Genomic DNA, 21,725 nt, shown 5'->3' on the forward strand with positions numbered 1-21,725 from the left:
CAGGGCACAATGCTCTTGTCGCGGCCTTTGCATTGCCGGCGGCGTATTTCACATGTTTTCCAATGTCTAATATTTACGCCATGAAATTTTGTTTCTTCTTCACCCGGAGTGTGACATGTACAAGCGAACGTAGATGACGAAGCGGACGCAAAGTCGACGCCCGGGTGCGGTCCATCGTGTCGGCCGGTGAGGGAGGGACCGACGGGGTGCCTCCGTTGGTCCCCCACCGGTGAAAAAATCCCGGCGTCCCTCCCTCCACCTCAGGGAGGGGGCGAGAAGGACGCTCCCTCCCTCACCGGCTGAGGCCTGCGCCACCTGTCCCCGTGTGCGGCGGAGGGGCGGGATTGTTCGGAGGGGGCGAGGAGGGGGGGCGACGCCCGCGGCCGGCGGGGGAAGTGGAGTCGGAGGCAAGATCGAGAGGCGGGGGCCCACGTCCTTGACGAGTTCCGGAGCCACATCCCCCCCCCGCCCCCCTCCCCCTGGCTCCGTGCGGCCCATTCACCGGCGTTCATTCATAGGCCGGCCAGTCTTCTTCCTCGGGGAGAGCGATTGAGACCGAGTGCAGGAGAGAGGAGAGTGAGTGAGCGAGCGAGCGAGCTAGCAGCACCTGGTGCGGGCCACCGTCCCGACTGCCGCCGACCATGCCCACTTCGACGGGCTTCGTCTTTTGGGCCGCCCTCCTCTACGTCCTGCTGGCCGGCCCTCTGCGCCAAGGTGAGTGTCGAACCCCTCCCCCCACTCCGTCGAGGTTCCGGAGGGTCTTGAAGGAGTGTTGCTGTGGAATCCCGGCCATCCTCCGCGTGGCGATGCGAAGGCAGGGAAGCGGGCACGGTGGTGGGGTACCCATCGGCACAACGCCGGGGTGAGGAAGGTCGAAGCGGGCTCCTCGCTTCGTTGTGAATGGGATAGCGGTGAGCGGGCGGCCGGCTGAATGGAGCAGCGACGCCCGCTGTCGCTTTCGCTGGCTCCGATCGCGGTGTCCCTTCTTGCGTCCGGCAGACGGAGCGGCGTCGGTGGTCCGTCCCGCTGAAAGTCCCCGCGACGCCTGCCGCCGCCTTCCCTCGCTCGCCCGCCAACTTCATCCGAACCGTATTGTTCCCACGCGAGTCCTTGCCCTTTCCCGGTGACTTCCCGGGTCCCGACGTCATTCGAACGGGAGATATCTGCGCCGACTGCGAACATATTCGGACTTCCGTGTCTCCAGCTCTTGGAAATAGTGAATTATCACTTGGCCCCCTTAAAAAAGAAACACCACCAATTTCACTCTCCGTCCTCGAACCTTAACGCCCTTCTTTCCTCATTATGCTGCCATGACTCACGCTCCGAGACCACTTGACTGCTTGAATTCTAGAGAGAACCTTCCCGGGACTACTGGGAATTTTTCCCTGCACCCAGGAATGGAGGTGACTCCACATCCGTACGCGACGGCATTTCCCAGTGTCCCCTCATCCTCTCCCGTGCCTCGAAATCAACTGCCGAAGAGAGTAACCCGCGTGTTTTTGAGATTTCTGTTTGCTATGCCGACGATGTAAATTAAATTGCTGGCACTCGTTGGCGTTTGTGAACCATCGTTTTTATGAAGAGGTTAGTCTCGAGGCACATTAAACGCGCGACGTCATTGAAAGGGCTTATTTGATTAACAACCGCGATCCACTTTTACACAGCTTCCTAATTTGGAGGTCGCGTCCCGAAAAGGGTCTCAGATCGAGGAATTCGGCTCACAGGGGTATGATCTCGCTGTCAGGACGCGGGCCGCAATGATTTACATCCCAAATGCTTGTGTAAACCCTCTCCGAGGCTCTTATTTCCATTGCCTTTGGCAGTGCTCGGTGGGCGCGACGTGGGCCGAGGTCTCTGCGGCGGCCGGCGCCTTCGCCAGCCTCGGCTTAGTTTCATTCTCGGCTCGGAGATTGGATCGAATAGCTTGGCATTCGTCCTTTCCGCGGTGGTAATTGGCAGGCGCGGGCGGTTTCATTGGGCTCCGGCGCCCGTGGGCGCCACCCACGGCCCTCCGCGCCTCCCTCCCGCGTTCCGACTCGTTCATGGCAGACATTCTTCGAATCGCCTTGTGTTCCCCGCCTGAGCCACCATTACTCACTTTAGTATCTTTCCCGTCTAGCACGATACGAATGAAAAATTCATGTTATCCAATCCCGTCGTCTTTTCGACAATTTCATTGCGCGAAATCAATGTTACTTAGATTTTCAGGCATCACCTATTTTGAAGATGAGGCGTCTTCAAGACTCATAATTCCGAGCCGAAGAAAAGGCTGTAAATGAAAATTTTCTTCCTGGTTACTGAAAGTCATTCAACAATTGAACTTAAGTTACGAAACACAAATAAATTGTTTATTTATTAATGAGCATCACACAACATAGTCGCAAATGAGCTCAAATTATTGTATTGAACTTTTCTTGAGCCTAGATGCTCAAGCACCGTTTCAGGAAAATACTCCTTTCTATTTTATAGTGATTTATTAATATACATTCAATGTATGCATGCATGCTTGATAAAGATATGTGTGTGCATGTTTGTTGGCCAGTTTTTAGGGATCCATAAGACACGTTAAATGGTGGAATGTGTGGCAGCCCATCTTGAAAATTTGCCAAAAGGAGTGACGCTATCGTCAAGTCGCTCCATCAGTGGTTTCCGTGGGCGATCCACCGTAAGCTCTCCACATATTTTTAAAGTGGAAACGTTTAGCGGTCGACTCAACTCGTCGCTTTGTCCCTTAAGACGGTAGTTTACGTGGGCAAAGTGGCTGGGGTGCGGTGTGCGGGGGTGGAGGAGGTGTGGGGAGTGGCGGATCCGAGGTTCCCATCGCATCGCCTCTCGCAAAGCGTTAAGTGATTGCTGATTCGTGTGGTTTATAAGCGTAAGATTAATTTTGATCGAGTGTTTTTTTTAGAATCTCAGCACCGTGGTATTGCTCCCGGAGAAAGGTTCATAACGCACGGAACTCAGAACATCCGGAACTCGTAGCGTCGGTGAGCGGATGGAATTCCCATTGAAGCGCTTTCTTAAAGGCCATGCCAGTACATCACGAGTCCCTTTCATAACTGAGAAATTTATATCCCTACCATCATAAGTATTCATTATTTTAAACCTTGAGTTGTCTCATGAGCTTTAGCTCGATAAAATGCCATTGAAGGAAGGAAGGTTCAATTGGCGCCAATGGAGAGAATTCCCATTGTTTCGAATCGGTTGGCCATTGAGAAATTACTTCCAGCGTCTGTCCTATGAGCGCTATCTTCCGGATCTTCCCCCTGTTAGCACCCAAGCATAGTGAACCAGGTGTTTTACATGTGCGGATGTAGTGAATAGAAAATATACAATAGGTTGCGATCGACGAAATAATCTTTGGAAAATAAACTGCGTGTAACCACGCTATGTTATGCGTATTTTCTTCGGAATTCCTCACTGAACGATTTGAAAAACTCCTTAAAATAGTCGATGCCGATTAGGAAATAAATAAATCCTCCCCACTTTTCTCCATTTTGAAGCTAGTGTGTAAAACTCTCCGCGGTCATCACGCAGCAAAATTATATGGTGAACGCTCGTGAGACATTTCTCTCACGTCTAACACCTATCCTTTACTCATACATGTATAACCTCGGGGGTGGGTGGTCCATCTGTACTCATATCCTTATGCGTTTACTCTTGGAAGGTTAGGCGAAGGCATAGAGGACCAGGTGGCATACATGCGAATGATGCCAATATGGGGAAACACACAAGGAACACATGAAGAAAAATGAATGAAAACTGAGTTCGCTAAGGGACTTGTGTGGGCTTGTGTACTCGAGGGAAAGATTCAAGGAGAAGTAAGGGTTTCACAGCACATTAATCATTCGCCTTGATCGGGAGTCGAACCTGGATTTCTCTATTTTTGGCCGAGTGTTTTCACTAATTAAGCAACCGAGACGTCCTCATTGGCTAAGAATTTCTAGATCCCAGAAATCGAGGGATCCAGGTTCCAGTCCCGGTCAAGTCGAATGATTTTTACGCTGTCAAATTTCTGCGTTTAAGTTTGCACATTAGCGGATGACACCGTTAAAGGAACTGTCACGGCATATCCCGCTGTTCTATGAATTAAGAAGAGTTGTTATTTCGTGTTGGTGAGATCTCACGTGGATTTTGCGTCCAGCAGGTTTGTGACCTCGCACTTAAGGATTTGATTTCTGGTTAAAAAATGAAGGGAAAATTTTCCTGTGTCCTGAGAGTTTGAAATCGACGAGTCGAATTATAATTAAATGGCCTGTTTTGGAAGCCACTGGAAGTGCAACGATTGCATACACGACTTTGATGACAGAATTAATAAATGTCATACGAGTTTAACTCTAGCATGGAGGGAATACTTAAAGCATCCCATTCCATCGACCACAACAAAAAATAAGATAAAATGGCTGCCGAGCACATCGATGTGGGAAATCTCCCACATCGATGTGCTCGGCTGTGCTGAATCTCGGAAAATGTGTTTACAACATTACGAAAATAAATCGATACTCTGGAGGATCGATATTTCCTTGTAGGATCAATCATGTTTTTTTTAATTTATCGTATCAGCAATAGCCAATAGCAGTAAATTAGCAAGTTCTTTGTCCCTTATACTTAGCACTTGAGCATTAATTCCCAAAATCTGGTGACATGTTACAGAGGGCCTTCCAAAGGGCCCTGCGACAGGGCCACATGCTGTCCTAAGGGTGCCCTCCTGGACGCGGAGTGGAATTTGCAATCTCGTTACCCCACTCCGTTGTGTCCTCTGGTTAAAGCGTCGGCAGACGGCCCTTTGTGTCCAACATTAGGCCCACTTGCGAAATATCTCTTTATATCGAATTGTTACTTAACCTGCCCATGTGCCTCACGTGGGCATTACCGACAGGTACGATTTCGACGACATTCCAGATGGTTATTTTTATCTCCTAAACGTGGTAACCATAATAACTCCTTCTGTAAGGTAACAAACAATCAACAAACGACAAACTTTAACTGTCGGTTTGGAATTGTAATTAAACTCTTAATTTTGTTATGACTGGACGTCAAATTTATACTTCAATTTAAAGAGTTTTTTAAAAACCTGGTGTAATCTATTTATTTTCGCGGTAAAGCAATGAATCTCCATGCTACTTCCCACGACTGGCATTAATGTTGGGCTCCGCGTTGGTACCATAGTCGATGCCTGGGCGGATGTTTGGTCCATTGCATCCATCTCCAGCGAAACCGTTTGAATCCTTAGCAGCATTTTCCACATGCCGCTTAATTCCCACGGTATGATTCTCACTCTAAATATGAAGAGATTAATTTGCGACCTAGGCAATAATAGGTCAAAGGTAATTTCACACCGGAGGTACACTGTACATCGAGTTAGCATAGTGTGTAGTATTCTACATCTACGTTTACATGGTACCCTGTAGCTCCCACAAGTGGCATACGGTATTAAACTGTAACACTTCGGGTTCGGGTTCATATCCGGGTGGCACTCGGGGGAGGGAAATGGGGGTGATGGGCCCCTTGGGGTGAGCACCTCCCGGCGAATGACTTCCTGCCTGTTGGGCTGTTCCCAAGCCTAATTATACCAACCTTATCTTTGAGGACTGCGGTGCTTATGCTTTCAAAATAACCTGCCTTTCAAAGTTTTGGACGGTCTCGAATGACTGTTATCTTCCACGTGTCGCATGAACTTCCCCTTATTTGCCTCTCATTATTTCCATCTTCATTATTATTCGTTCCTTGGTATGTGTCCTTGCCGTCCAAAAAGCCTATTCTCTGCCTTCCTCTACCCTGCTTCTCCAGCTTTCTCCCTTCTCTAACGGTGTTCAGCATGCCACCACCTTCCATTGTTTCCCCCACCCACTTTCCCTCCCTTCTTCGGCTATCCCCGGCAACTTCCTCTCTTCTTTCACCATGTTTAAAAATTTGTTCCTTGTATTCCTCTCTCTGTGTTCATCCTGTGTGTACATCCTGGTTAAAGCTAGAAGGCCGCAGGCATTTACATATTCTTTCACTTCTCTACGGAATACTTTCAAAGCACACCCCTAATTATCTATACAAAAACTTCCTCTTCATCAACTCAATCCACAACAGAAATACCAGGGGTAATAACAAACTTCTTGTCCCACACCATCGCACGGAAATCTATCACAAATCTTTTCATGTTACAGCATGCCGTCTGTGGAACTCTCTCCCAGATGATATAAAAAACTCTTCATCAACAACAACATTTAGAAGAGCACTTCACAAGTTCATTTTCCTCAGGTACTTAACTTAACCAGTATCCCTCCGTCATTCCACTCAGCTGTTATACAGATCACTGTGTCTACTTTGTTTTTTACCCTGCTTTTTGTTTTGTCATCTCAAGCGGTAGGAGTTTGCGTAATTATTTTTAGAAACATCACGCTTCTCATTACTCCGCATGTGTTGTCAATGTATTTAATTTCTCCATTTCAATTTCAGTAACTTAATAATATGTATACTCTGTAAAAATGATTGTTACAATGTACATGTATCTTTCCTCTAATTAATAGGGTTTTCGCAGGTTTTTCACACCCCCCTTCTCTTCGTGGGTGTTTTTCCTGCGTGGGTTTTTACTAGTTGAGCAATGCCACGCTCTCCCTAGCTTTTCCCACAAACCTCATTCTTTGCTTAGACTTTCCTCATTTTATTGTACTCTATCTTCACTGTCATTTAATTTGAGTATTTGAAGGAGTATTCTTAATTTATATATGTATATGTATGTATGTATGGGTGTGTATGTGCGTACTTATGTATGTATTTATGCATGTGTATGAATGCATGTATGTATGTTTTATGTGTGTATATGTATGTGTGTGTGGATATGTATGTATATGTGTATTTATGTGTATGCATATAGGTATATATGTGTGTGTATGTGTGTGTCTATATATATGTATATACTTTTTTCTTTTCGATGTGCAAATTTGGATTAATGAATTTATGTCTATCTCTATGTGTTTATGTTTAGATTTGAATGTAACTGTAAGTTTAAATGGCTAATATAATATGTATATGACGATGGGTTAAATGGAAGAAGGGACCATTTGGTCTCAATTTCGCCCAAATAAAGACCGCTATCTATCTATCTATCTATCTGTGTAACTTATTCTCTCCATTCTTCACCATATTCACATCTCGAAAGCATCCTATCTGCGCTCATCCACTTGCCTCGAAGGTCAGGTTTCACATCCATACAGCGCCACGCCTTATGCCCTTGACTAATCTATTCCTTACCTCTTCACTTGCCTTATCTGTTTCAATTCCTTTCTTCTTCCAAATTCATCTTTTACCGACGGTGGTTTATCCTAATATTCCCACTACTGTGTCCATTTTTGCCAAAAGCTATGCATATATACGTGAGCTGGTCTAGTATATTCCCACCCACATCAATGTGTAACTTAGCCTCCTAGTTTTCGATGATATCATTATTTTCGTTATCCTGTGGTCATTCAACGTGTCGTACTCCTCGAATTGCTTCCACTCGGCACTCCATAGTAATTTTAATCTTATAACTCTTTGGCGTATAATTACGTGATCATCATGCAAAGCTGGCAACATAAACTCGCCCCTCATTTTTATTCTCAACTCAAGCCCTTCCCATGTTATCCTTAACATTTCCTTATCATGTATGTTAAAAAGTACATGCGTCTAATTCCTAGGTCTATCACAGTTAATCCCTATTCTCCCTCCGCTTTCCCTACACCTGGCGTCCGATTTATGAATATATATATATATATATATATATATATATATATATATATATATGTATATATATATATATATATATATATACGTATATATATACGTATGTATAAAAAACCATAAGCACATTAATCAACCCGAAGGTCGGTTTGGTGGGTGATGGTAGAGTTCACCCAGTACTAAGCCCGAAGGTCTGTAAAATTCACACATCAGGGTAGGGGGGCCAGTTCCTTTCCCTGTGCCGGCTATGGTTTCCCAGGAAGACCTGGTACCCGAAAAATCACATAGCTTGGGTGGAGCTGCAGGTGCCCAGATTGCCTTGCCCGGGAATCGAACCCGGGACCCTCCAACGCTCTACCCCCTAGACTACCCCCCGCGACCTACATATATATGTACAAATAAATATAAATAAATATATATATATATGTATGTGTATGTTTCAAATAATACGTCCATTTCCCCAATCTCATCTTATACCCTGCAATGTTTGCATTGCCTTCGTCCACAATGAGGAGTGCTTCTTCAAAATTCACGAAGCACATAAATAAGACTATGTCCTCATTATATTCCATAATCCTTGTAACATATATGTGCTAATTACGTCATTTCCATCTCCCCTTTCACCATGCTCACTTTCCCTTTCCAAACCCAAACTTATCTTCTCCCAGGTAGTGGTTTGCGTTCTTTTGTAATCTTCTATTGGTGATTCTCAAAACGGCTTTCGCTGCATTTGCAATTAAACTTATCGTTCCATAATTCTCGTATACTTCCGCTGTGCTATAATCCGGGATAGGAGTGAAAATCTATTTATGCCTTCTTTGAAAAATCCTTCCTCGTTAATACTTCGCCTGCCTAATTCCAAAAAAATATCTTCTTTCCATGTTTCGATGCATTTTGTAGTAATTCTGTGGAAATATAATTTATTTCTACTGTCGTGTTCGACTTTATTTCCACATTTTCTATCTCTCTATCTGGTATCCCTGTATCCAACCTATCCTTGTCTACATACTTTCTCTATATTTCTCTAAGCCGCTTGATTAAATACTTTACCCTAAGATTTTCTACGGATTATTTCCACCTTCTTGACTCTCTTTCCGTTTCACTAACATTCTTTCTGCTATCTCGTATGGATGGTGTTGTTTTTTCATTGCTACATTCTGACAGTTCTCTTTCCTTTTTATGAAGCGTGCCTAGATTTGTTTGTCCACTCTGTTGCTCTATATCCTGGAACTCATCTTTCCGCCTTGTCTTCATGGTAATATTTCTTTCTCTCGGCTAAATTTATTACTAATCCTATGTATTTTCTTCTCCTTAACTCTGCGTTTATATTGTGAATTGTGCTAATTATGTAAAGTAAAGGAATAATTTATTAGGTTTATGAAGAGAATGTGAAATGGATAGGGGTAGCTAAAGCTCAGGAGTACTGAAAGGTGTGATAGAAAAGCTTTAAGGAAATAACTCGAGCATTTGGTCAGCGGGGTGGAAGAAAGGATTGATTGGCTTTGTTGGATGGCATGAAGACCGATAGGAAGAATGTAGAACTGAAAAAGAAAATAATTTAGGGGGAGCAAGAGGTATTCCGCCTAGTTCTTACTGCATAATAATTTATTTGGGACCGTGCAAAATGCCATTGACATCTAGAATTCCTGCGATGGTAATGATTTCAAAGATTAGTGAACTTCATGGACCATGTTCAGCGCCGTGGAAATAGTATACACGTTCTTTTCCCAGTGTAAGCCATAAGATGCAAGTATATCATATGTAAATATTGTCCGTTTTTCACTAAGCCTTATCATTGCATAGTTTATTTTTTTTAATTCTTAAGTCTAAATAATTAAGAGTTAAAAATGATTTAAACGGCTATTGATACTCACACGGTAATAAAGCTGCCACGGGGATATAATTATATTTGATAATTGTATGAAATGAGGGAGAAGGTAGTTGTCATAAAGATTATCTAAGGAGGATGAAAAACGAGTAAAGTGCCAGGGTGAGGCGAATAATGAATGTTTCTCCACCGCAGAGCTGTGTCCCCCTTTTTCCCCCGTTCCCCCGCCGGCGCTCTCGTGCGCGCGCGCACCGAGGGGAGGGGGGAGAACGCGCCTTCGTCCCCACAGAGCACGGCGGCGACGCTCGACGAATGAGATGGCGGGGAAGGAGCTCCCGAGGGTCCCCCAGACTCCCAAAAATTCGATAATTATTTCCGAATCATCTCGTCCCCCGCTTCAAGTACTCCTCCCCCTGTTGCTTTTCCGCCACAAGTCGATGGAGTACTACGGCATCGCCTTCAGTCATTAGATGTAGGCATTGCCCTTATCATTCGAAGTAGAGAGAATTGCTGCAGGGAACAACGCACTATCGCAGAAGAGGATTTGTTCAACGATCCTCTGAACAAAGTACGTGCAGTAGAATACTGTGCAACTTGAAGATTCAGTAATTTATATCTATTTTGAAGCTCTAGTCCCTACAGTAGTTATGAAATTGTTTCCGTACAGTAAAGCTTTATGTACTGTTTTTTCTATGAATTGTTAGCCTGCAGTAGTTGTGCGTCCATTAAATGGGTAAAATACCTTCTTACCGCATTCTTTTCTCACGAGTTGCACAGTTAAGGTGACGAATCACTTATTTTAATTTGTTCTAAGCTTTTGAGGTAATTTTTCATAAATATTATTGATTCTCGTGTGCTTCTTTGCCTTCATTTCCCTAAGCGCATTTTCTATATCAGTGTATAACAATCCTGGGCTCATGGAATCCGCAATTTTGCATTCACTTCCCAAGCCAATCTAAACTTTCTCTTTTAATCTTATTTTAGTAACGTTCTTGGACGCATTCCTTGGTGCGTCCCACTTCTGTATCATTTAATTTCTTTCCTTAAATTGAATTCGTCACGAGTACTTACCCATTGTAGGTTTTTAGAAGCTATATTGACCACATTTTTAATCCATCTGGGTTCCATGAGCAAATAACAATGGTTCGCAGTCGTATTTTACATTTTTTATCCAGTACGTGACTATGGGGCACTTGGGAGAAAATAAACAGGTTCGTCGGCTCAAATCAAGTCCACATTTGCCTCGAAGAAGGTGAGGTCATCCGCGGGCTTGTTCAAGCTTTAGAACCGTCTCCAGCCACTATGGAACCGTGATCGCCGGAGCATTACTTGCTTCCAGTAAGAAGACATGACTCCGCAACTGGTTAAGCTCGACCAGAAATATCATGGTCTCGACGGAGCTCTCGCCTCATCCAAGCCCACTCTAGAGCGCTACTTCATTTAGCGACTATGACACCGGAATTGCGCCCTAAGATCGAATTCAAGGGTGCGAGATGGTGCCAATGCTTCGATTGCGTGGTCGCATCGGAGTGTCACGTGGATCAGGCGTCGGGTCATGACGTCACATGGTGTCGTCCACAGCGGAAGGGCAGTGGCGTGGGAAGAGGTCGCCGGGCTTTGGCGCGGCGTGACGGGACGGGGAGGTTTGGTGCCCTTGCGACTTCCATGGTGGAACTCTGTTAATAGTCAGCGCGCCAAAACAGAAGTAGTACCTGTAGCATTTCGTAGATACAATTAAGAGGTTAAGAAGACAGATATGGAATTGCACATTCTTTTCGAGATGACCTACTTTTTTTTTTAATTTCGCCGCACAACAGGATCATGAAATGAATAATAACGTAAATTTGCATCTGTAAGAACGCGTGCATTCAATTAGCAATAGAAATGAAGAGTTGAACCAAAAATTAGCTTACACACGAAAATATAAATATTCATAAAATGTTAGTGTTTTTTTCCCCAATTATTCATAGGTATATGTACGAAGGCGTTTTAAGTGTGTAAAGTGACTAGTTCGGGTTTGTGGTCCAATAGGTAGAGCTATGGGTTAGTGACCGGGTTAGAATCCAGAGCGAAGCCTACGGACCGTCCCATCCGAAACCAAGGTGGGTCGAATTTCTAACCATTAGAACTCTATTCCGTCCTGTTCCCTCCAATAATTGCCTGTAACCAGCCATATTTTCGAAGTCCCGGGGAGAGATTGCGGACAGAAGAGATGCTCCCTATACGAATATGATACTCTCCCCATTCGTCACTCAGGAGTGCATGTTTGTATGTAATGAGTGGAAGAGGCACCCCGTTTCACGGCACCGATTAGCAGCTCGGAACGGCTGGCGGAGGGAAGCGTGGAAGGTGCCGCCACGTGCACCTGCCCACGCATCACCCACCCACGCGGCCGCACCCACCCCGTCGCAACCCACCCCGTCGCACCCCGCCCGACACAATCGTCGGAATGCGAACCCGGGTCCCGGGCGTGGGAAGGCGGCACTAGAGCCGCTGCACCAGACGAACCCCGTCTCGTCGACGGTCGGCGCATTCCCCTTCCATCCTGCGATTTCATTAGCGCGGCCCCTCCTGATTAGCACTGCGCGTCGGCGGTGCTCGAACGGCACCCCACTGAATCGCGGTATCGTCCGCGAGGTCACTCCCTCAAGTATCAGACTTCATGCATTGTCCCTGTGACTCTGCGTGTGAGTGCGTACGTGTGTGGGCTACTTTAAACCTGATGATTGTGGTCACATTATTTTCAAACTCTTTGATCTTATTTTCACGGAAAAATACCTGATAATGAATCTTAGAGTATTTTTCGCGGGCCTCAGACGAAGTGGTGGGCGTCATTGTAATTATTGATTTCAAATGCCACGAAATTACTCCCGTGCGAGAATTCGCGTAGCTGAGTCGAGCTTACGGAAGTGACCGGCTTCTCGTCACGTGAATTTTAATCTTCTAAGTTTCCTTTGCGTCCACTTCACTGTCGAATGCCCGCGAGTCACGGAGTCACTCCGCTTTGACGTTGCTCCGTTTCGGCGATGAAAGTCCGCCGAAGGATAATGCCAGTCCACTTGCGCGCGGACGCGTGTATGGGTCGACCTCCTCGCGGGTATCTCCGAGTAGGGAATCTTGTCTTTGCGTGGGGTATCCCATGGCGAAGTCTCCTTCCCCCCACGCCACTGTGCATATAAGGGACCGTCCACGTACGCTACGTTATGCAATACTCAGAAGAACCTCCTTTCAAAGACTCCCTTTTAAGTTCAGTGTATAATTACGATGTATGGGAACCCTCTATCCAGTCTCACCTCACGTAATTGAATGCCCTTATCGACGTGGTCACACCTCAGGCTTGGGAAGCGAGGTAGTTTTACAAAGTTATTGTTTTAACTCGTTATAATCCTGTCACCGATCGGTTACTGTTAACTTTACGAAGCAAATTATCATTATGAGGATTATCGTATTCATAAAACTATTTCATTTTAGCGATAAGATTGAATCGTAAGCCTATCCCAATCCCTCCTACTGACTTTATCTTCCTTCCCCTTCCCCGCTTACCCAGTGTTCTCCCCTCTGATATTGCTTTAAAAACCCTATGCCTCTCAAAATGTCCTCCCTCTCTCCCGCTTGCACTGTCATCTTCGCGCGTCACGCAGTGACTTCCTTCTATCATCACGTTATCCTGCCCATCCACTCAAAATATTTGCCTCAATTTTTCTCAAACCCCTCGAAAGTCTCCAATCTAAATTCATTCTCTTGCTCCAGACACCTCTTGTTCTATTACTCATTTCTCCCTAGAAAGACGTTTCTCATTCTCCCAAGAGAGGAGAATCTCCCAATCCCATTCTGTAACTAGTTTCTCGAGAGACAGGAGGAAGATGAATCTCTCGTTGAAATGTAGTCTCCCAGATTCAATCCGTAACTCGCGAAGCAGCTTCCGGGGGAATCTATCGCGTCGATGCAGAGAGGGGGTCCTTAATTTCTCTCCAAGGAGAAAATGCGTATTTCGACAGTGATTTCTCAATTCTTTCTAAAATTGGGAGCCACGTTATTGACCTGCGAGATTAAAGTCCGCGTTTTAGTATTGATTTGATGAAAGCAATAACGCACTATTCAGTGGAAGTATTTTAGATATTTCTCAAATATCTTTCCTTTCTCAAATCCCTACCCGTCAAAATGTTGCAGCGTTTTGGTGTCGTGCCTGTTAGTTCGTTTACGATTATAGAATTTCCATTTCATGTAACCAATAATTATAAATTATGTGCAGGAAGCAGTTGATGGGTACTGCTAATTGTTCCAAAAGAACGATAAGATCATAATACCAACAGTGCAAACGAGTAAAATTGCAGCCAATGTACATGAAGTAGGTACTTTAATTTAAAAATTGTTGTACTTCTTGTTAGCCCGGGCTCCAATGCGAACGTCTTTACTGGGAAAATGGATAATAAATTCGTGCATGCATTTAAGATAAACTTTTCGTCTGTGTAAAATTGATATTAGTTGGTTTTGGTCGAGTTGCTTTGGTAGGCATTACAAAATTCCTCCCTACATTTAGCTAGAGACAAAGTGAGGTAGAGGTAAACGCTTCACGGTATTGCACTACGCAAAGATAACTTATGTTATTTAACTCTGAATTCATTAAAAACGCAACTCATAAAATTTGCCATGACTTGTTTAATCTGTGGTAGTCAAATAATTAATATTTTTTTATTGCTCCAGGTTATAAGCTTATTAATATTTTGTTGTTAAAATGTCTATAAAAATCAGGAAAGGGCTGTATTAAATTATAGTGTCCAATGATTGATTTAGGTGAATCACTGACTACTTTTAATGCTTAGAATTTGAATTTAAATATCCATGTAGCTGTAATATTAAATATAAATATGTTTTGTTGGCAATACCATTTCATATAGTCGTAAATAATTGTGTTTTGTGTGAATATTTCCCTGATATTAATCAATCACTAAATTATGCATCATTTATCTTCCCTTTATAAAGTATTCATATATTAAAAGTTGTAATCATATGTTTATCTAGACTACGCGGAGGAAAATACTTTGCTGAGTCTACGAGTGAGGCAACAATCATTAAATTTACAAGAGCCGGTTTATGAAGTTTTTCTATTTGTAAAACAGTGTCAGTTACAGACTTGCCCCGGGAGAATTACACAGAGAAGAAAACATTTTTTCTCTTCTCCCGGAGAAAAAAGTTACAGACTTGGGCTCCTGATTGCGGATTCATAGACTACTACCGAGCTCCACATGAATAGTTTTTGCTAATCTTATATATTCACCTCTTTACCTATTGCACTGTCAGCAGCACTATATTCTCCTAGCAAATACTTCTTTCGCTAATTCAATCAAGAGTCCACTTCCGCGCTCACGCGGTGCTCCGTATTTCCTCTCGAGGTGAGGGCACCTCGTGCCGGGGTTTCCGGCATTTCGATTTGCCTGCAGGTGTTCCCGCTCATTTGGCGTCGACAGGAGCACGAACACTCATGCATGTATCCTCTCGGTTGTTTTTCCCACATTTAACACCGGGGGACTCTTGGGGGACGAGCCCAAGAGTGCCGATCTGCAATGTGAGGCAGTGGGACGAATTGCATCCTTCCCCTTCCCACTCGCCCACCGGATCCCAGAGCGCGTGCCTGGAATCCCCTTTGGTGCGCCGGGAAGCCACATCTTCGCGATGCCACAAGTCGTTAAGCTGGCATTTAAAGGCTTCCCCCGGAATATTTAGGCCGCATTTCAACCATTTAAGTACTTCAGGCAGGAGATTAGGAGGAAACGGTTGCACTCGCCTGGTTAACTTTGATTGGGTGAAACCTACCGCCTACCACGCACAACTCTGAAATCGTTAAGAATTGACCTATTTATGCTTAGCATGAAAAATTAAGCTCATACAGCCTCATGAGGTTCATCTGATCATCGTGATACTTATCACTACTCTCAAATTATGTACTTCATTGGTGTATTCTTGATACATTTTGCTTCTTTCTCATCCCTTGACGGTGGACTCTTCGTTTAAGACTATGCGAGGGAAGGGTGGACGTAAAATTCTAACGTGTTAGAATTCCATGCTATGGTGGCTTCTCATGCCTCTCTTAATGATACCTCCTGATTAGGTGTTCTCGTTAGAAGGGGAAATCCGATGAAAGAGCTTTTGCTTTTGATGCTTTTGATTTGATTTTGATAACTATCCGGTCTCGTCTAACAGTCAAATGTTCCTATTTCATTCTTCGAACCGCTCCTGTCTCTCTGCCTCGTGGATCGCCTTCGGAGTGGGACACTTGGGAGGCGATCGCCACCCGGAGAGTCTCTCTAATTACGATAAACGCTCGACAGACCTGCCCCAAATCCCCACTACCATGTCGCTGTACCGCATGCCTGGGGGTGCGTGTGGCAACTGCCGTTGGCCGCGGAGGGGGATTTCATGGAGGCGGGCGGTTGGATGCGTGGGGCCAATGGGGCGGCCTCCCTCCGTGGAGCTCAAACCGAATGAATAGCTACGTTTCCTGAAATTCTTGTCACATCTTATAATTTTGAAACAAACGTCAACCATGATATGAAGCTTAGGTGTTATTCAAACCCAATGAGAGGCACACAGGGTAGAATATTTTTAAAATTCAACAAATTCCCGTGAGAAGGTCTTCCTTCTCGTTTAAGACAATCCGGGACTGTACCTGAATAATTTCCGCTGTACTAATTATATTGTGGATATCCGCATTAGCGATGGATTATAATTATTGCTACGCGTTTCATCAATATCTCCATAGTAAGTTACCGCTAAGGTTTGAGGCAGGGCATGATTCCCCCCAAGACATGCAAAATCCAAATTCAATATTATATAAATATTGGTTACTAATGGAGAAAGAATTGAAATGATTCCAGTAGTGGGACAAGCTATTAGAGTTGTTTTCGCACTATATGGCATCAAAGCTATGATAACTTTGTTTCTTAAGTTAGAGTTATTTTCATCTAATATACGAGAAACAGTCTCTGGTAGCTCATTGCCGAGGGTTCAGTAGGATCTGTACTCACCTAGAGGAAAGAGTCAAGAGCGTCGCTTTGGCGACTTCCCACTTCCACGACCAATTCCATCATCGAATGAAAATCATCCCTTGAATCTGGACGTATTATTTTTAACGGGATGTCGGTGCATGAGACACGTAAGAATTGATTGCAGAGCACAACACACGACATAAATGTCGGTCAGTGTCACGGGGCGTCGCCGTATGCCATTGCGCCTCACCCGCGTGGGCCGCCGTCAGGGGCGTCCAATGGGTACCCACCCCTCGCGGCCCACGACCCGTCTCGTGGAGGGCCATTCGCTTCCTGGGTGCCTTCTACGTCCAAAACTCATTGTTTTGGTACGATATACGAAGTGGGGCACTCCTAATGTAACCAAGTGCCGAAAGACGGACAGAATTCTGGCCTCTGCCCACATGGCTCCGAAACTAGGTCGTTGAGGCAAGAGGATAAGCGTAGGTTGGAGGATTTTGAGATGTGGGCGTGGTGTGGAGGATAAAGTGAAAGGGACGGATTGAAAATCAAAGGAATTTGAATTACTCCCAATAAACTCTCCCTTAAATGATGGTGAGGTTATTGAGAGAAATTCAAAGAAGGCAGGAAGAGCAGATGACTCTGATATGGATGAGAAAATGCTGGGCATGCGGAGTACAGGAAGGAAAATATTTGGCATGTAATACATTAGGTTTACGTGCAATTCCTCTGATGGCTTCGGAAAAGAGGGCAACGCGTCGGGAAGGAGATCTTTGCTAATGGAGGTTGCACCGTGACAACGTGCCGTCCCACACTGTCTTCCTCGTGGCCGAGTACATGGCCAAGTATAAGGTGGCAGCGCTGTCCCAGCCGCCCTTCAGCCCTGATGTGGCACCGCCGGACTTCTTTTTGTCCTTAAGAATAAAAAGGAGCTTGAAAGGTAACCATTCTGGAACGCTGGAGAACGTCAAAGAAGCCGTGGCGAGGTGCCTGAACGAGGTTCCCGTCGACATCTTGCAGGAAGCCTACCGCGACTGGCAGAGGCGCTGGTATCGGTGTGTCGATTCGCAAAGGTGCTCTTTTGAAGACTTTTAGTAATTTTTACTTTGATCTGCAATAATGTTTTTCCCAAATTAATTCTATTAATTTTGGAACAGACCCTGTGCATCTATCACTCAATATCATGCAAGCTGCCGCCAGGGCGTGTGTCGGGGGTGTTTGTGTTGCAGCCATTAATTCATAAGTACGCACTTATGCGTAAATATGTAACCATACAGATATATGCTCATAAACACACGCAAATTTACACACTACATGCCAACTTGCATTATTCAATGATGCTCTGGTTTAGTTATAAAATTTCCTTGTTTAGTTAAAAATATCGAAGTATTTAGTTTTGATTTTCCATAACGATTGTGTCTTGGGAGAGATGAACGCGTACTGGAAGCTGTCATTGATGGTATCATTCTCTCTCTTAGTGTGTTCTGGCGTTCCAATCAGCTGTGCACGAGATAGAATATTTTCCTCGGTTTCACAAGGAAATGCGGGCGTTTTAAAACTCTTGCCTTCTCGATTCGTGACTCAAGGGTGATCTTCAGGCCATAATAAGCAAAGCGTGACGCATTCCCTTTTCTTGTAGCTATTTATCACAAATCTAGAGGATTTACCCCGAACCTTTTTTCATTTCTATTGGATTCCAAACACTTGCTGCGTTTTTCAAATGTGGCCTAAATAAAGCGAAGTATCACTCCCCCTTTACTTTGTCATTACTTTTCCTACAACCCGTCCGATGACACCTAGTTTCTGTGAGCCTAACCCATGTATTCCACCCAAGTATTAATCTGATCTGTGCGCCCTGTAAAAGGCTTGAAATAAGTAAAACACCCAAGTATTTGCCTTTTCGCTAAAATCGAAACCCTCGTGTTAAAAGACCTCTTAAAGAAACCTCTTAAGTTAAAACTGGTGTGCTTTCTTGCTGTCTTTTCTTGTCCAAAACTTAAGCATTTAGGTGGGGCTCGGAAGGAGACACGATTGCCCAGGTCCATCAAAAGCAATCGTTCCTATACCGGTAGACTATATGACGTGCCTCATTCTCTTTTGAAATTTGATTTTATCATTTTCCTTCTTCCGCATCATTTCGCCTGCTTTCCTCTCTTGCCTATCCCACGTCCACCTCCTCGGCCGTTTCTCTCCGGAGAGCGGCGTATCTCCCGTGTCGCGTCCTCTCCCCTCCTCCTCTTCTCAAATTTCCTCCTCGCCCGCCCTCTCCGCCCCGCCCCCGGCGCGTAGCCGCTCGTGTTTTCCCTTTCTCGAGCGCCCCTCCTTTCTCCCACGCGGCCCGCCCTACCTCCCCTCCACCGAGATCCTCCCTTCGCGTCTTCCCAGCCGGCACATTGTATCCCACCCACCTTTACCTAGGCTTATTGGCGAAGTTTCTAAGGGCATCACCTAGCTCTCTCTCTCTCTCTCAACACATTGCGCAAAGATTGGAATGCATTGAAATCACTCGAATTGTAAGTTGCTTAAATCCTGGCATTATTCTGTTTTCGACGCTTCGGGAAAAAATGCCCAAAACTATTTTCGAGAAAGAAATGTGGTCGCTAAACAAAATGGTTAACCAAATTATTGAATTCCTAGGAGAGTGAATGGCCTGACAACGCGATGGTGCTGTCTCTCGAGTTTTTGGCAATGCGGTTTTTCAAAGGGGGGGTTACATCCCCCACCGTTGGTGCCACCACTGTGACAGGTGTATCAAAAATGTTCAGAAAGTGGTGCCGAGGCATGGGAAGCAGATGATCGCGATTGAGGCTGTTTCATTCTAGTCACGTGCGGTAAAACGGGCGTCGTGGGAATTTTCAGCGAGGGCGGAAAGTTCTATTCGAATAACCGTCGCTCAGAGATTCGAACGTTCGCATTCCGAGTACCATGCGCAGCGCACGGCATTCTCTTTCATTGATTCCAACCTTCGTCAATCCCGTCGAGATGCGGAAGAAGTATCCTCTCTCGGGAGGATACTTTCACATTTCGTGCCATTCGGTTGCTCGAATGCCACAAATCACTTTGAGTATCAAACTGGAACCTCGCGACTGTTCGGTTCTCGGCTCCGCTCCGAGGGTGTTCGGACTATAGATGCACGGGCGATGTCCATGCCAGTCGGTCGGGGAGTGTCAGCTGCGGCCTTCTTCATCCCAGCAACCCTCGCGTGGAGATCGTTAGTCCTTAAGGCGGGGTGGATCAGAAATATTGTACCCGAGGTGGGTTTGCTGGGGGTGCGGGAGAGGAGTGGAGAGTGGCGGCGGAGACGCGTCTCCCTCCGCTAAGTGATCCGCTCAAAAGATTCGGGTCACCGCGTTCCGAGCGCACGCATGCGAGTGCAGGGCGGTTGGTTGGCTGTCGGCCGTGGCGGGTGGGCGGTCTCGGGTGGAGGGTAAGGGTGAGGGATGGGAGGGGGGGATGTGAGGGGAAAAGGGGAGGAGGCGGGCAGGTATTCCGGGGGAATATGAGTGAAAAAGCGGCGGAGCAGGTTATGGATGAGTCAGCACATTGTTGTCGGGTGAATGCTTTTTTGGCCGCCCGTGATTGAGGTCTCCGAATGTATCTCGAGTCGTTGGGAGGGAGGAAGGTGGAGGGGGCGGGTCGAGTGGGAGGGGTGATGGTGGGAGATCATTCTGGAGCCCCGCACTCCCCCATTCCCACCCTCGACGACACGGCGACCGCCCCCGCAGCCGGCGGCGAGGCAGCGGGGGGGTTGGGGGTCGCGCTTGCACCGAGGCTTCGCCGTTGGTCCCCTCCACCCCGAACCCCACTTCCCCTGTCCGAAATGCGCCGCCTGGGGCGCGCGGGTCGTGATGCAACCGTGTCCGTGTTTATTCAGAGATCGAGCTGTTTCCTTGAAGTCATGTGATGCGCCCTTTGTCGTCTCAGCGCACACTGTAATTTCCCACGTTTCAAAATCGCATTTCATGTGATGGATGGTGTAATAAAATATGTGGCTTTTTCATAATATTCCTATTTATTTGTATTCGACTTTATCATATTACTTCTACTCTGTTTACCTGTACTACTATTTTTTCCTAATACCACAATTAGTGCACTTTTATTGTATGCACTCAACTACTAGCACTGTTCATACGGGGATCGGTATGGTGCGTTGGCTAACGAACAGGCTTCCAACCGAGAGGGCCCAGGTTCAAATCCTGGAGACACCAATAATTTTTCAGTGGTATCTCGCATACTATATGAAGAGCTTTATGGAGAGCACTTTGAGTGAGTACGATGTCCTACGGATGGTACGTTAAACTGCGGACGCCTTGGCGCCCTTCGACAAGAGTAGCTAATGCTTCTCTCCACCCTTCCTTTCCCATCCATCCCTAAAGGTGCAGATGACCTTAGTTGTCGGTCGCCTCCCATAAATACTACTACTGTTAATGCTTGCACTCTAAAACTATTTTAATCTTAATAGCGTGTTTATTTTTAGTTTGATCCGATAAAAATCTTCAAAATTGTGTTTTAAAAAACATTAACGGAGAAAATAAAATGATGTATTCGTATTGAATCCGGAAATTTAGGAGAGCCGTGAACACCTAATGTTTGCATTTCAGGGCTCTTGGGTTTATTGGGATGCAACGATATTACATTTTGACAGTCCAGCCATGACCTTAGATTGACTTTTTGGTGACCAAAGTGACGGAAAACAAATTAAGGATAATTCATTTCGTCTTCCAGCCGTTTTCTTGAAATTTGACTTGATGGGACAGAAAATGTTCTCCATCAATAATGACCATTTTTTTGCGTGAGCCATTGGCTTTTAACAGTGGTTTCTAGATATTTCAATTAAGCGGATGCGTGATTATGTCAGTGAACATGTGGCCTGAACTCAATCATAGGAATCACTAACACCAGACCAATTCATATGATTATAATTATATTTCCTTAGTGTGAAAAATATACTGTTGAAAGAGCAGATGATATTCTGTGGGAACGGAGTTGATAGGACTCTGATCCGTGAAAGTGACTTGCTCTTCCGGTTGATCGTGATTCTGTCTTACACATCTTGTCTGAATGATAAACACAAATTGTAATGCAACCATTTCAAACTGTGAAAATCGTTCGCCTTGGCCGGTATCCGGGTTCGAATCCCGGTCAAGGCGAATGGTTTTTGCGCTCTGAAATTGTTGGATTGTAATGCACATTAGCGG

At 45.3% G+C, this 21,725-nt stretch overlaps 1 protein-coding gene across 1 annotated transcript in view; it reads left to right on the forward strand.

Moving 5' to 3' along the window:
• Positions 1–580: 580 nt before the first annotated feature.
• The window catches only part of LOC139698400 (uncharacterized), a 101,520-nt gene continuing 80,375 nt past the window's right edge, over positions 581–21,725 (forward strand). The window contains exon 1 of the mRNA XM_071597295.1: positions 581–714. Within this exon, the coding sequence (XP_071453396.1) occupies positions 642–714 (73 nt within the window). The 5' untranslated portion in view covers positions 581–641. The remainder of the gene's footprint in view (positions 715–21,725) is intronic.

This window comes from Hetaerina americana, unplaced genomic scaffold (assembly GCF_022747635.1).
Source record: "Hetaerina americana unplaced genomic scaffold, ioHetAmer1.1.p SCAF_85, whole genome shotgun sequence".
NCBI lineage: Eukaryota > Metazoa > Arthropoda > Insecta > Odonata > Calopterygidae > Hetaerina > Hetaerina americana.